The sequence below is a fragment of the Rattus norvegicus genome, chromosome 14 (assembly GCF_021556685.1).
Source record: "Rattus norvegicus strain SHRSP/BbbUtx chromosome 14, alternate assembly SHRSP_T2T, whole genome shotgun sequence".
NCBI classification, from domain to species: Eukaryota; Metazoa; Chordata; class Mammalia; order Rodentia; family Muridae; genus Rattus; species Rattus norvegicus.
Window position 1 is genome coordinate 88,100,628 of NC_141547.1, and position 15,879 is coordinate 88,116,506.

Below are 15,879 nucleotides of genomic sequence, written 5' to 3' on the forward strand. Positions count from 1 at the left end.
AAAAATTCGAGCTATTTGCTAAACGAGGACACAGGAAACATTTCTCCACGTATGTGTTTTGTGTGTTCCATGTCTATGTGCATGCCATAGCATGTATGCCCTGGTCTACATGCCATGATTTGAGGGGTTAGGGTTGGATATTATAGGTTGTTGTGGTGGTTTGACTGTGCATAATCCAGGGAGTGGCACTATTGGAAGTGTGGCTTGTTGGAGTAGGTGTGTGGCCTTGTTAGAGGAAGTACGTCACTGTGGGGTGGGCTTTGAGACCCTCCTTCTTCCTTCCTGGAAGACAGCAGCCTTCTCCTGTCTGTCTTTGGATGTAGAACTTCCACCTACTTCAGCACCATGCCGGCCTGGACACTGCCATGCTTCCTATCATGGTAACCTCAGAACCAGTAAACCAGCCCCAATTAAATGTTGCCCTTATAAGAATTGCCTTAGTCATGTTCTCTCTTTACAGCAATGGAAACCCGAAGACAATTCTCTTCTTCAACCATGTGGGTTCAAGGGATCAAATTCTCCTTGTAATAGTAGCCAGTATTTGCTGGTGAAAATTCTGTTTTTTTTTTTTTGTTGTTGTTGTTTGTGTTTAATTTTTGTTTCTTTTTTTGTTTTTTGGAGACTAAGTTGTGTCATGAGATGTTTTTCTGGAAGCTGTCTTATGGAGAGGATATTTGGTGAGGCAAATGCTTTTGAGGAAAGAGTGTAAGTATAACCCAACAGACAGTGAACGAGGCTCTTGCACTGGTTCACCTTACAACCTTTTTGCTGGTCTTCATTTGATCTTCGCTTGCTTTGACTTCAGAGAGAGAAATGTCCCAAAGGACTTCTCGTGGTGTTGCAGCTGCTTTTTTGACACGCGGACTCCTGTCAATTTGGCAGAACCTCACCATTTCTGCTGGATTGAGCTGCAGCTTCCGATTAGTGCTTGATGTTTTAGACTGAACTGCTGGTAAACTGACAGTGAAGATTGGAATTGCTGCAAAGAACTACTTTTAAACAGGCCCACATCCACCTTGTCTTACTGACCACCTTTCTTCCCTACCTTTGGTTGGTTACCTTTGCTTGGTGGGCTAGAAGGAAGGCTTGAAGCTTTAAAGAACCCTAAATAAAGTAGGCTCTGAAAAATCTAGGCCTACAACCTGTGACTGGCTGAGTCATCCTGATGGCCAAAGCGTGTTTCTTATTTGAGACAGGTGTGTCTAATTAATCCTAGACCAACCTCAAACTCCTCAACTTCCCCAATTTTGGAATCCCAGGTTTTCTAAGTCTACATACAGAAATAATTTTTTAAAACAAGGTGATAATATTATTTTTCACACAGATACTATCATATTGTTTTTCAGAAATAATTCACATTGCTTCACTGGTAGGGTTGGAACCCAAGGCCTCGCACATGCTGGCCCCGTGCGTGATCACTTTCCTGCACCCGTTACGACCTTACCCATTACGTTACCCATTACGACCTTGTGACTGCTCCATAATTACCGTAACTTCCTGATTTTAATTGAGATCGTTATGATTCTAAATTAGGTTAGAAAGAATTGATGTCTTCACAGCTGAGTCAGGAATGCCCTCTATTGAGACCTTTTAATCATTTTCTGTTGCTCGGAGCCTTTCCCACATGCACCTTCTCCCTTGTTTTACCTGATGCTTATGACCTTTGCTATGGCTTTTATAAACTATGCCCCTGGTCTGATCACTGTATTTGCGTGTAGCTTTGATTTACATGTGGCAGTTTCACATCTAACAGAAACACTCGTTTGTATTTTTTTTTAAGTGTTATATTTATTTGGTGTGGGAGGTCAGAGGACAGTTTAGGGGAGATGGTTCTCTCCTTCCACCACGTGTGTCCTAAGGACTGAACTCTGATCATAAGGCTTGGCCACGGAGGCTCTTTACTAGCCAAGCTATCTGGCTGACCCTTCTGTATTTTTTAAAAGAACACTACACGATTCTGAGGAGTCCATTGAGTTATCTTCGAGTATTCATGACCAGAACTTGTCATTGACGTTTATCTCTAGCTTTACAATTATGTGGCTTCACTTTCACTACCCAAAGCCTGCAGCTCAGGGTTGGGAACAGTGGTGATGCTGGGCTTTGTGCCTGATGTAGGGGATGAATAACTGGAAGTGCAGAAGCCATGTGAGGATGACTCCCTTTTTTTTAAATTGCATTTTTTATTTACATTTTAAATATTATCCCATCTCCTGGTTTCTCCTCCAGAAACTCACTATCGTACACCACTCCCCACTTCTATGAGGGTGCTGCCTCACCCACCCACTTCTTCCCTTCCACTTCCCTGCCCTGGCACTCCCCTACAGTGGAACATCGAGCCTTGACAGGACCAAGGGCCTCTCCTCCCATCGATGCCCGACAAAGCCATCCTCTGCTACATATGAGGATGGAGCCATAGGTCCATTCCTATGTTCTCTTGGGATGGTGGTTTCATCCCTGGGAGCTCTGAGGGGTCTGGTTGGTTGATACTGTGTTCTTCTTATGGGGTTGCAAACCCCTTCAGCTCCTTCAGTCCTTTCTCTAATGAGGATGACTTCCTAATGAGACTCTCTTCTACATACCCAATTCACCTTTTGATGCTCAAAGTTAACTACCAAAGGGTGGTGTTGGATTGACTTTCATTTTTTTATTAGTAAAATTCATTCACTTCTTACTGCCTAGTAGGAATGAGTTTGGGGTTTCCCTCCCACTCCCAATCTTTGATTCTTAGGGGTGCAATATGACATAAGGGAATAATAAACATCCTTGGACATTCTGGCTGCACAGCCCCTGCCTTCTGCACCAGCTCCTCTAAGTGTGATCACTGGGGATGCCATGGACTCTAAATCGGTACAAACAAGTATACTTTGGATGTCCCCAGTTGCTAAGAATCTGAAGTTTCACACATAGCAAAGATTCAGAAGCTTCATTCTGGAAACGAAGAAAAGAAAACACGGTGACTTAGTGAAGAATCCCAGGAAATGCTGAGGTAATAACGTGGGAGCCCCCTTCCTTCTCTAATACATGTGCATTCAAACAGAGCGCTAATGGGTAGGCAAATGTGTCACTGGAAAGAACGACCCCATGAACAGGTGAATACAGGGAATGAATGTGCTCAAAAGGTCTAGGTACAGCAATGGCTCTCAGTGCTTCTCTCTCTCCCTCTCATACTTCCTGCTGTGCCATTGAAGGGAGGGCTCTAAGAAAACCAGACCTTTAAAACCAACTGTGAAGGCTGAAGTAAAAGAAGCATGAGTTGAAGGCTAGCCTGGGCTATCACAAGCAGGATCCAGTTTCCTAAAATAACATCTAAAACAAAAATAAAACATCCTCAAACAAAGCCCAAAGCCAAATATGAATCCAAGTATGCACGAATATTCAAGTCGGACATAAAACTCTACAAATGTGTTAATGTAGGACAGTCAGTCGTCCTTTGGTATCTAGAAAAATGGCATCCAGAACCTTCTGTTGATGTGTGCTCAAGTCCCCTATATAAAATAGCATAGTATTTGCATACAAGTCAGGATTGGCTCTCCATGTAGTTCCACCTCAAGACATTTCATAATGCAAATTCACAGTGCACATGCTATATAAATAGCGATGTTGTAGTGTCTGGCATACATCATCAAGGAAAGTCTGTAGGTGCTTAGTACAGTCTTTTGATTCTCCAAAACAGCTTTTCCCCATTGATGGTGTGATTCTGCATGTGAGATCATTTTATATAAAGAGCTGTTTGGGCATTTGGTGGGCAGGGGGTGGGGGACTCAGATCACTTTCATTGTTGACCAAGAAGTATTGTAAACACAGATACAACCCTTACAGAGTATGAGACACTTTCTGCCTCTCTCCCATTACTTCCTGTGGTTCGCTTTAAGTGAGGAGGACATGTCTTACACACATTAGTGCAGTTCAGAGAGTTTATCGGTTAACAGTTGGTGTTCTCCCTCATTGGCTTAGGAAGAGAAACCTTACCCATGTTATCTAGCATTAAATATTGACTGAGTTCCTCTCTCCCTCTCGCAACCCCCTATTATGCTTTCAAAGCCAACTCATTTACTAAAGGTGGATGAGACAGTCACTAGCAAACTGAATTGTGCGTGAGGAAGACTGCTTCCTGTGCATGTGCTGTGTGGACAATTTAAAAGAAAAAAAGGAGTGAGAAATTTAATGTCTGGGGAAATAAATGATATTGAGTTAGAAATCGTCTTTGTAATTGCCCATATCTTACAATTAATCGTGCTCCGATACCATACAGTTAAAGGACGGGCATTAAAGTACACGCAAGTGTTTGGAGCAGAGGGTGAAAGCTATGGCTCCCTCATTCGGCTTGGGCTTCAGCTGGGGCTTATGTCATGGCTGTTTTCATGATGGCTCAGTGATGAAGCCAAACCTGACTCAGTCTTTCCCCGCGGATAATTACCTGGAGCTCAAATGTTTGAATGGTCGCTTCCATCTTCTTATAAATAAACTGACCTAGGAACATTTCTTCTCCCTCACACTTCTTGGTAACACCCTGCAAAGAAAACAACCAGCACAGAGGCTGCAATGGGCAGCTTCCTGGTTGAAAGAAATGGATGCAGGTGCTCGAGCCAGCAACGGTTCACCTGAAATTGCATGTGCTGGAGCCAGGGAGATAGCTCAGTGGTTAAGACTGCCTGTTACGTAAGACTTGAGTTCAAATCCCCAGCACCCCTGTAGAAATCTGGACAAGGCTGCCTGTGCCTGTAACCCAAACATCAGGGGTCAGAGATGGAGAGAACCTGAAAACCCACTGGCCAGCAAGCCTTGCCAAGATGACACGTTTCCAGTTCAGTGACAGACTCTGTCTCATAGTAGTAGGGCCAAGAGCCCGTGGTTCACCGGTTCTGTGATACAGAAGAAACAGGGGAAGTACTCATTATCGCTAAGTGATTTTTGCTTGGAGCAATCAGCCAGAATGCCTACAAATAAGGAATAGTAGTGGGTAAACATAGACAGGCAGGGCCAGTCAAAACTCTTTCCTAACTAAATACTGCCGTGCATGTGGGCATCAGGGGTTGGAGTCAGGAAGCCTCAACAGCATAGAATTAGAAGCATTGGTGGACACAGGAAGTGGGCTATGCCCTCCTCTGGCCAGTGACATCAAAGGACAGAGGTAAGCCTTCGAGGAAAAGATTGGAGTAGGCAGACAGACAAATTCCACGGGGAAGGTCAAGGGGCAGCAAACAGATTCCTGTGGCTTGAGGTGGCACTAGCACCCCAGGGACTCAGGCTGCAAGCCCAGAAAGGGCCCAGGATGTGGGCCATGGTATGCCAGAGGACATGGAGGGGAGGGACTGAGAGCCGAGGCTTGGCTGTCCATCATTTCAACAATCCCTGGTAGCCCTTGGTCCATGGCAGTCATTGCTCACCACCAGCCCATGCCAGAGCTCTCTTCCTTGTCAACCAGCCAAGTTGACACTTCCCGTAGGAGGAAATCCTTTCAGACTGGACTGGACTGTGTACCTAGGCTGTAGAGGGAGCATCGAGACTCTAGGGAAGCTACTGATTAGATCAACAGAGACCCTGTAAACAAACAGAAGAGGAAACAAAACTCCGAAATTAATTAGCATTTTCAGATGCAAAGACGACTGACTATACTGCAGACGAGAAAGAACGTGAATAGACTCTAAATAAGCAATATCTGGGGAAACCAAAGTCTTCGTATAATTATGACGGAAGAAATGAAACTTTTTTGAGAGTTAATACACGAGGTACAGTCTTTCAGAGATGGAGCGTACATCGGAAAAGGTCCATGAGAAACAGACTTCAGAATGCAGGAATGAGACCCCACAATAGCAGCCGTACAGCAGGCTCATCTGCCACCATTCTAAGGGAGCCAAACTGCAGAAGGGTTCAAAAGACGTGGCTGAGAGGAAGGAAGGAGGGAGAGACAGAAACGCTGTTTATCTGACCAGAATAAACAACAGACGAACATGCACCTCTGATGGGTGTATTAGAAACAGAAATGTACCAGCGTGAGCAGGTCAGACGAATGGGTGACAAATACCTTTGGAAATATTTAAAATGTGAACAGTGAAGAAAGCTCAACAGCTGGCAACGCTGAGCTGAGCACTGACCGAAACCAATGAACAAAGAGCCACAAATCTCCTCAGGGTCTCAAACACGAAACATAGACCGAGGAGTTCCGATCCAATATGGATCCCATAGAAACAAAACCTAACATCCGTGGTAAAACCTTAGACACAAACATTCACACTCTCATTATTCATAAAAGCCCAGACCTGCAAATAACTCAGATGTCTGCCAAGTAATGGATAAGTAAAATACAGTCAAGTGCTTACCCTTCGGTTTCAAAAAAAAGAAGTCAAATACTGACATCTGCTGTAACATAGCTGAACCTTGGAAGTACTCTGTCAATCATGCACCGGAGAGCATATACAGTATGACAATGATAATGTCCAGAATAGGTGAATTTATGCATCAAAGTCCATTAGTGGTTGCCAAGGCCTAAGGATGTAATGTGGATGGCAGGTGAAAATAAACAGTATTGGGCTCCTTTGGGAGGCAACCAAAATGTCCTAAAATTGTGGTGGTGGCAACATAACTGTGAATCCTAAAGAGACCACAGTGTGGCTTCAAATGGGAGGGTCACATGCTCTGTACGATGTACCTTTATACCCCCTGGTTTTTGTTTTTGTTTTTGTTTTTGTTTTTTGTTTTTTTGTTTTTTTTTTCCGGAGCTGGGGACCGAACCCAGGGCCTTGTGCTTGCTAGGCAAGCGCTCTATCACTGAGCTAAATCCCCAACCCTCTATACCCCCTGTTAAAGACAGAGATATTGGATAGACAGAGCCACAGAAGAGAGGTGGTTTTCATCTTTTGTGGGAGAGGAACCATTAAATAACAGCCAACACAGAACATCAAGAAAAGATGGTAGAAGAAAATGCAGACGCATACATGTCATTAGCAGATGAAGTTGTTGCTAAGCAAAGCTTTGAGACAAAAAGAATTGGGATCAGGGAGAAGTAGGAAGGTGAATTGTTGGGGATTGGTTCTAATGCTTTGTCTTAATTCAGCTCCCAAAATCACATGGGAATCTACGAGTCCAGATACTGAGGGTCCCTGTCCACAAATGGTTTTTCATTGGTCAATAAAGTTACTAACAGCCAATGGCTAGGCACAGAGACAGAGGTGGGACTTTTAGATTTCTCTGGACAAGGACAAGGGACAGACGAAGGCAAGAAGAAACAGAATCACCTTGACAGGGAAGCAAAGAAATCAGACGTAAAGACCTGTGGACAGGTAAGAATTTGGAAAAGTTCACCCAATTGGGTCTAGGGTAGCAGAGATGAAATAAAGATTTAACAAGTATAACTCAGGAATATCAGAGGAGGAAGTGGGTTTTCCACATGGAATTAGGGAGAAGCCCGGCCACTGCACTGTTAAAGCATAATAAAAGTTAAGCTGTCAAGCCTCCGTGCATACGTGTGTGAATGAGTGTGTGTGTGTGTGTGTGTGTGTGTGTGTGTGTGTGTGTGTGTGTGTGTGTGTCTTTCATTCATGAATCGAGAGCTCTTGGGCAAATGCAGTGAATTGTGATGTATGTAAATAGCCCACATTTCAGGTATACATGTATAGCGTTTTAGTTGTAAAGCTGTAATATAAAGTCAAACATAGATAGTCCAATCCTCTCTGTCTGTAAATAACGCGAAAGCTCTAGGAGTCAGAGGCACAAACATTTAGTGTACAATTAAAAGGCGAGTCCAAGGCTAGGGTACAGGTCAGTAGCAGAGTGCTAGCTTGGCCAACAAGAGGCCCTAGACTCAATCCCCAAGGATACCAGTCTAGCTCGTTGTTCCCAGTCAAACTCCGTCTATATCAACCCACTCTGAATGACAGATTTAGATAGGCTTCTCACATAGACAGAGAACTCCTTCGGTGCACTCGAGATGTTTCCTGAAGGGGACACCTTCTCCGAGATGTGCTCCATGGTAACTGCTGTTGGGATGATCTTCCTGGCCAGCTTAATCAGGATGTGACCCTGGGAACCCGGAAAGGCCCAGCACTTTCCAGGGTGGACATCTGGCTAGAAAGAAAACATTAAATGAATCTCTTTTCTGGGAGCATAGATCTAACCTTCCCATACTGAGCAACTGTAAGGCTCCTAGGATTAGAGCATGAAGCCTCAGGACACAGATCAAACAGGAGACATTTTGATTGTTCATCCAGAGCACTTTATGCTTCTGTCCACCGGAGCACAGAATGTGTTTTCTTTCCCTGCTAGAGACTGAGAGCTGAAAAGGCAGCTAGAGGTTCAAGTGCTGATGGTGTTGGCGCTGATTGATTGTGTTGGTGGTGACTGGTGGTGGTGATGGTGATGGTGATGAGGGAAGAGACAATGGTGTTTATGGTGATGATGGTGGTGATGGTGATGGTTGATGATTGATGATGTTGATGATGAGTGATGAGGCGATGGTGTTTATGGTAGAGGTAATGACGGTGGCAGAGCTGAGAGTGAGAGTATGGGACATGAAGGTGATACTATCCATAGTTGATAGGGTTGATGGTAATTGTGGGTGGTGATGATGATGGAGGTCTTGGTGGTAAAGAAGGAAAACAAAATATTTCTTTTACTAGATGTAAAACCGTATCCTGGCAAAGAAGAGATTGGAGATTTGTCTCTGATTATACTTGCGGCTCACAGTGTGCTATCATGATCTTTCCAAGTGAACGAAGGGCTCAGTGGAAAATTCTACTGTAGTCAACCCTGTGAGGATATGTGATTGGCATACCACTTAATGCCAGGACAGCCTTTTTTAACAATGGTTGTTAAATGTCTGAAGTTTTCAGTGAACAAAGGAAGTCACAGAATCAATAAAAATTAAAGGTATGGAATTCGATGTTCTGGTAAAGTCTAGTTTTCTGATCTTTAAAATGTAATGATTAATAATAGTTTAGTACTCTATGATAATTTGTACAATAGTGTAGAACTGTAAGAAGTGTGTAAGGCAGTGTGAATGTTCTTGCCTACATTTTAAACATACAACCATGAGGTTTTAGAGCAACATCTTAAGGTAGAGGTGGTGTCGTCCTGCTTAGCACTTACCTGAAGAATCATATCCGGAGGCATCTCATAGTTGAGGAACCCTATCCCATGCCAGTACAGTTTTGCTTTATTATTTTTGTAACTCTCTGAAGTCCCAGCTTCAATGACAGAGGCTCCTAAAATTGCAACATATTTTAAACTTACACACAAAATGCAATACACGCCATCTAGATTTTAGTGATGTTCCTGAAATGCTATTACTGGGCAAACTGCTAAGTCAAATTTGCCACTGGGATTCAGTTAGGCCAGGGGTACTGATATCCTGTCAGTTTCCAAAAGGCTTCGTTCATTTTTCACTGGTTTTGATATAGGGTCTCACTGGGTACTGAGGCTGTCCTTGAACTTGTAGCAGTCCTCCTGCCTTGGCTTCCTAAGTGCTTGGAATAAAGATTTGTGCCACCATATCCAGGTGGAAGGCCTTGTTTCCCCAAATCTCTGAAATTAATTTTTTATAAGAAAAATCTTAAACACTGGAGCACCTTCGAAGCTAAAGCTAATGTGTATGTTATGTTTATCACCATCCTGAGAATCGGGCTTTTCTGTCACACTCAAAAATGGAGGCAGCAGCAAAGTCACATTATGCACGGCCTCCACCTTACGCTCATAACAGTAATTACGTAAATTCATCAGGCTTCAAGTTTCTGTAGCAACTTTAATTGTAATCAGAGGATTGTAAAAGCATTTGTCAAACATTATCCCTTTGAGTTATTTTACCTTAGGAGGAAAATGTATTTTAGACATGAGAAATTTAAAAATGCAAATTGCTTCTTCAAATTTCACTCAAGTAGCACAATGTAAAACACTGAGCCCGTGCACTTGTGCGACACTGAAGTCCACGAGCTTGTGTAACACTGAAGAACCTGTCCTTATGTAACACTGACCAGGCATCTGGGTTCTGCACATTTTCTTGGATAACACAATTTGAAGTGTCAAATAGGGATCCATGGTTGCCACATGCAGCAACGGCAGCTACAAATCTGTCGTGTAATCCTGTAATTTAGACACTGAATAATATTTGGGAAGCTGGATAGATGGCTCTGTGGTTTAGAGAGTGTATTGCTCTTTTACGGGGCCTGAGTTTCATTCCTAGCAATCACTTCAGGTAGCTCACAGTCACTATTGACTTCAGATGCAGGGACTCCAGTGCCTCTGGCTTCCATGAGCACTGCGCGCGCGCATGCGCGCGCGCGCGCGCGCGCGCGCACACACACACACACACACACACACACACAATTAAAAATATATCTTAAAACATTTTCATAACAGTCCTGCCATATAATATTTGGGGCATGTTTACCTTATAATCACTTGCCATCTGTCCAAAATTGAAATTAAAGCAGGCATTTTTTATCTTGTCAGTTACTACTTCTACTTGTATGGCTATATAAGCTGTTTTGCATTATAAGCTATAGAAGTCTGATACCTTCCATAATCCTTTCATGAAAACATAATCCTTTCATGAATGGGTTTCTGTAGGATGATGTCATTATGCAGGTGAAGGTGGGTACAAGATAGGAGGCTTGTCATTGGATAAGGAAGGAAGGATGGGTGGGAGAAAAGCTTCAGAGGAGGAGGAGACTGGAGATGAGAAAAGAGAAGCAGCAGAGAGAACAAGGAGAAGAATGTTAAGATTCCTCTCTGCACATTTACAGGTTGTTATGAATATTGTTAAGGGATGGATGTGTACAGGGCTTTGTATGTCTAGATGAGCAAATTATATATTATTATAGGTTATTGTGTTGTGTGTTCTTTCATGTGGTGATTTAAGTTCAAGAGGGTGTGTGGTGGCTAGACACGCTAGCCCGCCGCAAAACTGGGATGTGTATGTCTGGCATTGTGGCAACCTGCCTTGGGAACTAGACGGGTGGAGAGATTGTTGCCAGGTTCAGAGAGTAGCCATTGGCAGTGTGATAGGGGATGGAGCAAAGCAGGTGAGACGCTTTGCTGACTGAGATGAGGCTACCTAACAGCTATCTTGGGGCACTATGGTGCCAGACCTAGTGTGGGATAAAAGACATGCCTTTCTTATAATTTTACAACAAACAGGCTTCTCCTGCTGAGAATAAGCTCCTACTTATTCGTTGCTATCATTCGCTTCATTTTTCCATTTTTATTAGCTCCCTTGAGAAGTTAACACACCCATTTAAAGGGTACAGTTCATTCTTGCTTGCCTCAGAATATTCGGAATTGTGTCAGCCATCACCACAGGACGTTTAGAACTAGCCTGCTCCAAGAGAAGCCTGTAGCGAGTAGCAGCCCTCCCCGCTTTTCTCATGATCAACCGCTAGCTTGGACAGTCACTGACCTCTTCACACACTCACCTAGTACAGCCATCCCTTTACTGCCCCTTTGCACGACGTCACAGCCTGCTGCTTGATCTAAAGCACTTGAGATACCTGCGGGTAGTGAGTCTTTATGTTGCCGGCAGCGTACTTGCGCAATCTGTTTGTGGGCACTCCTAATTTTGATGAGTATCAGTCCTACAGGTATTCTCATAGGGGTGTTTTCCTGGGTTTTGAGGTGCTGAGGCTTGAACCCAAACCCTTCTGTACCCCAAGCAGGTAATCCTACTACTGAGCTCTACCCAGATTTGTCATGCGTGTTTGGATGTAAATGTAAAATTTAACTCTGAGGTCATATCCAGAGGTGCCACAGCAGGGTCACTAGGGCTGTTTTTAACTTGAGAAACAGTTGTCTGGATCGCCTTCCAAATGTACCACTTAATAGCCACACACACACATAGGTGGTGGACGAAAGTCCAGGCCTTCCTAGTGTCTGCCGCACTTGGCAGGCTCTGTCTGCTACTCAGATAGATGTGTACTGATGGGTCACCGGGCATTTGATTTCCATCTCACTAATGAGTAATACTGTCCAGTATTTTTTCATTTCCTGTTCACGTTTGAATTGCTTTAATAGTGTTTTATGTCCTTTTCCCCCAGTTTGAAAACTGAGTTTTCTGTTTTATTATGAGCAAAGTTTGAATGCTTCCATAAATTTTAGATCCAAGTGCTTTGCTAAATTGGCATGTGAATATTTTCTTTCCAGCCTATGAGCTGTCTCATTTCCTCAATTGTCCTTTCTAGAATGCAACTTAATACTAATGAGGTCCAAACTGTCCGTTCTTTTCCTTTTGATCCTGTTTCAGTGTTTTCTAGAAGATGTTTTGTTTTCCCTAGGCTGACAAAGGAAAATTGATAATTCAAAGTCAAAACTGGGCTGCAATGTGGGTTCAAGGTTAGCTGGACAACTTGTCAAGAGCCTGCCTCAAAATTAAAATTTAAGTCAGGTGTAGGGACATAGCTCAGTGGTAGGGTGCTTGTCTGGCAAGCAAGAGGCCATGAGTTCAATCCCAGAGCAACAAAATAATGAACGAAAACTACACACCTCTTTTCTCTCACCTTTGTCCCAGACATTATATAAGTTCCTGCTTTGCATTCAAACTTAGGTTAACTTCTGATCACTGTGTACCTTTGTACCAGAACGTCTGGCTTCACTGTTTTGCTTTACCAAAAATCCAATTCACAGCATTCATGTGGATAGACTCCAGACTAGTGTTCTATGCCACAGTTTTTTTTTCTTAATTTAGATTGCTTTATAAATAATAATCCTGAAAAGCTGTTACTGAATGTTCCAGCCTTACACACACACACACACACACACACACACACACACACACACCAATATAAACATTGGTTATTTTAGTAAGTATTTTGCCCTGTTTTGTGTGTGTGTGTGTGTGTGTGTGTGTGTGTGTGTGTGTGTGTGTGTGTGTGTGTGTGTGCCTTAGCAATCATGTTGCTTATAAGTTGAAATATGTAATTTCTCTTCTAACTTTTTTGTCTGGTCTCTCTTTCTCCCTCTGTTCTATTTCTTGCCTGGGCATGTGGGTTTGAACTTCAGTGCTAATGTGAACTAGGAATGGTAAGAATAGGCATTCTCAACCCTGCTTATGATCTTAGGAGAAATCATCCAGTCTCCATCTTATGTTAGCCTGTGTGTTAACATAGGTAATATGTAGGAATGCTTCATAGGTTGAAGAAAATCTCTTTAGTTTAATGAGAGTTTTTAGTCATAAATGAACTGAATGTTGTTAAATAATTTTATCTAATTTGATCACCCCAATGACAAGATTGTCAATCTATTGATGTAGCAAACTATGCAGATATATCTTCAAAAGATAAATGAGCCTTTCGGTCCCAGAAGAGGCCCTGCTTGTTCCCACGCGTGTCATTCTTGTGTGTTCCTGGATATTGTTTGTTGTAATACATTACAAAATGAAGCCAGGTGTGCCTTTAATCACAGAATTTGGTGGGGCAGAGACAGCAAAGTTCTGTGAGTTTGAGGCCAGCCTGGTCTGCATAGTGAGTTTCAGGACACCCAGGGGTATATAGTGAGACCCTGCCTCAAAACAAAGAAACAAAGGGCATTATAAAATGATAAAAAGGACAAGGCAAAGGAAGTGGGGAAGAGGGACTGGGAGGGGAGGAGAGAGGGGAAACTAATACACACAGACACAGACACACACACAGACACACACACACACACACACACACATTTCATTACTGACTTTTAAAATCCTTTAAAGACCATGTGTGTTAATAACACATACCATGTAGACACACTTTGGGCATCTGGTCTTTCCAGCAAAATATGCCGAAAATGCACATGGGAAATATCCTTTGGTAATTACTATAATAGTGCTACTCAGCCCATTAAGGTGTGAATCTTCTTGACAATTACTAGACAATTTCATTAGCTACAAATGTTTTGCCTAAAATAAAAGCTTGTCCTCAAGCTCTCTCTTCTGATTCAAATTCCTAAAGGTTCTGCCCCTATAGTATTGTTTTTCAAATATTTGTGAAGCTTTTGACATTTTGAAGGTGAAATCTGCTTTTCTATGCTGATTAAACAATTAAAAGACTATAGTTTTAAAGGGGGCAAGTGAACCATTTGAGCTTAGATCTATCCATCTATCTATCATCTATCTATGTATATATCTATAAATGTATTTATGTATCTATATATTTACCTATGTATCTATCGATGTATCTACCTATGTATCTATGTATCTATGTCTCTCTCTCTCTCTCTCTCTCTCTCTCTCTCTCTCTCTCTCTCTCTCTCTCTCTCTCTCTCTCTGTTGATTGATTCATACTACAATTATCACAGGGCTCAGAGTCCTTGTATATACACCAAGTAAGCTCCACCCCTCAGCTATAGCCCTGGACATAGTTTTCTTTTTAGAAAGGTTTTAAGGACGCAATTTCTCTAACCAGCACATCATTATCCACTTCTATTGGATGCTTTTTGATCATCTGTACATTTTGAGAAATTAGTCCACTCAACAACATTGTCCCTCACACTGCCCTTCCCTCTCTCCCTCTGCACTGCCCACGGACCACCGAGATTGCAATGCACAACCCAAGAAAGCTCTTGGGTTTAATTTCAGTTGGAAGGTGTTGAGCATGTTACTTTGTAAACCACCTTTAAACACCAGCACTTAATTCACAACAATGCACCCGGCATCTCTGTAAGGAATGCCTTTATGGTCCACAATAATATACAGTGGTGTCTGTTTGCTAAGCCTAACTGCTCTCAGCTTGCTTGGCTTTCTTGGGGCTCTCAGCTTTCTCTGTGGTCCTGTTAAACACACGCTAATGAAATCCTGAAAGCAAGCCGTGACTCTCATTTCTGGAATCTTCCTTAGTACCTAGAATTGCTAATTTTGCCCTTTCTTGATATCATACAATGAGTGTCGTTTTCTAATAATTTTAAATGTTCTTAAATCATTCCTTCTTTTTTCTTTTTAACACATTCATCTTTCCTTTTCTTTTTCTGTACTTACCAGCTGACTTCAGGGCATAATCAGCCAGCTGTATTTGGTCCCCTCTGAACTTTTTAAGTACATAATGTACCAAGTTTGACATTTCCTGTAAAGACAGTAAAAACAGTTTTTCTGTTATTAATCTTTACCAGCTGCTTGAACATTTACCCTTTGTTCCATGGATGTGGACCTGAACTCCCTAATCTGCAGAATTTTAACAGTTTGAACAGCTCCCAGATGCTCTCAAAGCCAGCCACTGATAGGCGTAGATGTCTCATCCATGGTTCTGTGGAAGCAACCCTTCTCAGACAACGGATAGAGCTAAAGCTAATGTATGATGTGTATAATGTGAGACCGTAGTCACACAGAAAGGTGGATCTGGGGCTCCCTCTTAAGCCCTTCCCACTACACCGTGGTACCTCCCATTGGCTGAGATGGAGCCCACTGCACTGTGGTACCCTCCCATTGGCTGAGATGGAGCTGCCCACTGCACCGTGGTACCCTCCCATTGGCTGAGATGGAGCTGCCCACTGCACCGTGGTACCCTCCCATTGGCTGAGATGGAGCTGCCCACTGCACCGTGGTACCCTGCCATTGGCTGAGATGGAGCTGCCCACTGCACCGTGGTACCCTCCCATTGGCTGAGATGGAGTTGTCCACTGCACCATGGTACCCTCCCATTGGCTGAGATGGAGCTGCCCACTGCACCGTGGTACCCTCCCATTGGCTGAGATGGAGCTGCCCACTGCACCGTGGTACCCTCCCATTGGCTGAGATGGAGCTGCCCACTGAACCGTGGTACCCTCCCATTGGCTGAGATGGAGTTGCCCACTGCACCGTGGTACCCTCCCATTGGCTGAGATGGAGCTGCCCACTGAACCGTGGTACCCTCCCATAGGACGAGATGGAGCTGTGTCAGGTATGCTCCTTACCATGTCCCTCACTGATGTCCTATACTTAGCAATAAAGAC

General features: G+C 43.2%; 1 protein-coding gene across 6 annotated transcripts in view; it reads right to left on the minus strand.

Annotated features, from left to right (window-relative positions):
• Positions 1–2,624: 2,624 nt before the first annotated feature.
• Positions 2,625–15,879, minus strand: part of Sun3 (Sad1 and UNC84 domain containing 3) — a 38,912-nt gene continuing 25,657 nt past the window's right edge. For all 6 annotated transcript variants that reach the window (XM_087584104.1, NM_001432835.1, XM_087584107.1 and 3 more), the window contains 5 exon segments: positions 14,930–15,014; positions 9,085–9,200; positions 7,897–8,064; positions 4,418–4,510; positions 2,625–2,928 (listed from right to left, as the gene is read on the minus strand). In XM_087584104.1, the coding sequence (XP_087440230.1) occupies positions 2,809–2,928; positions 4,418–4,510; positions 7,897–8,064; positions 9,085–9,200; positions 14,930–15,014 (582 nt within the window). In that variant the 3' untranslated portion in view covers positions 2,625–2,808.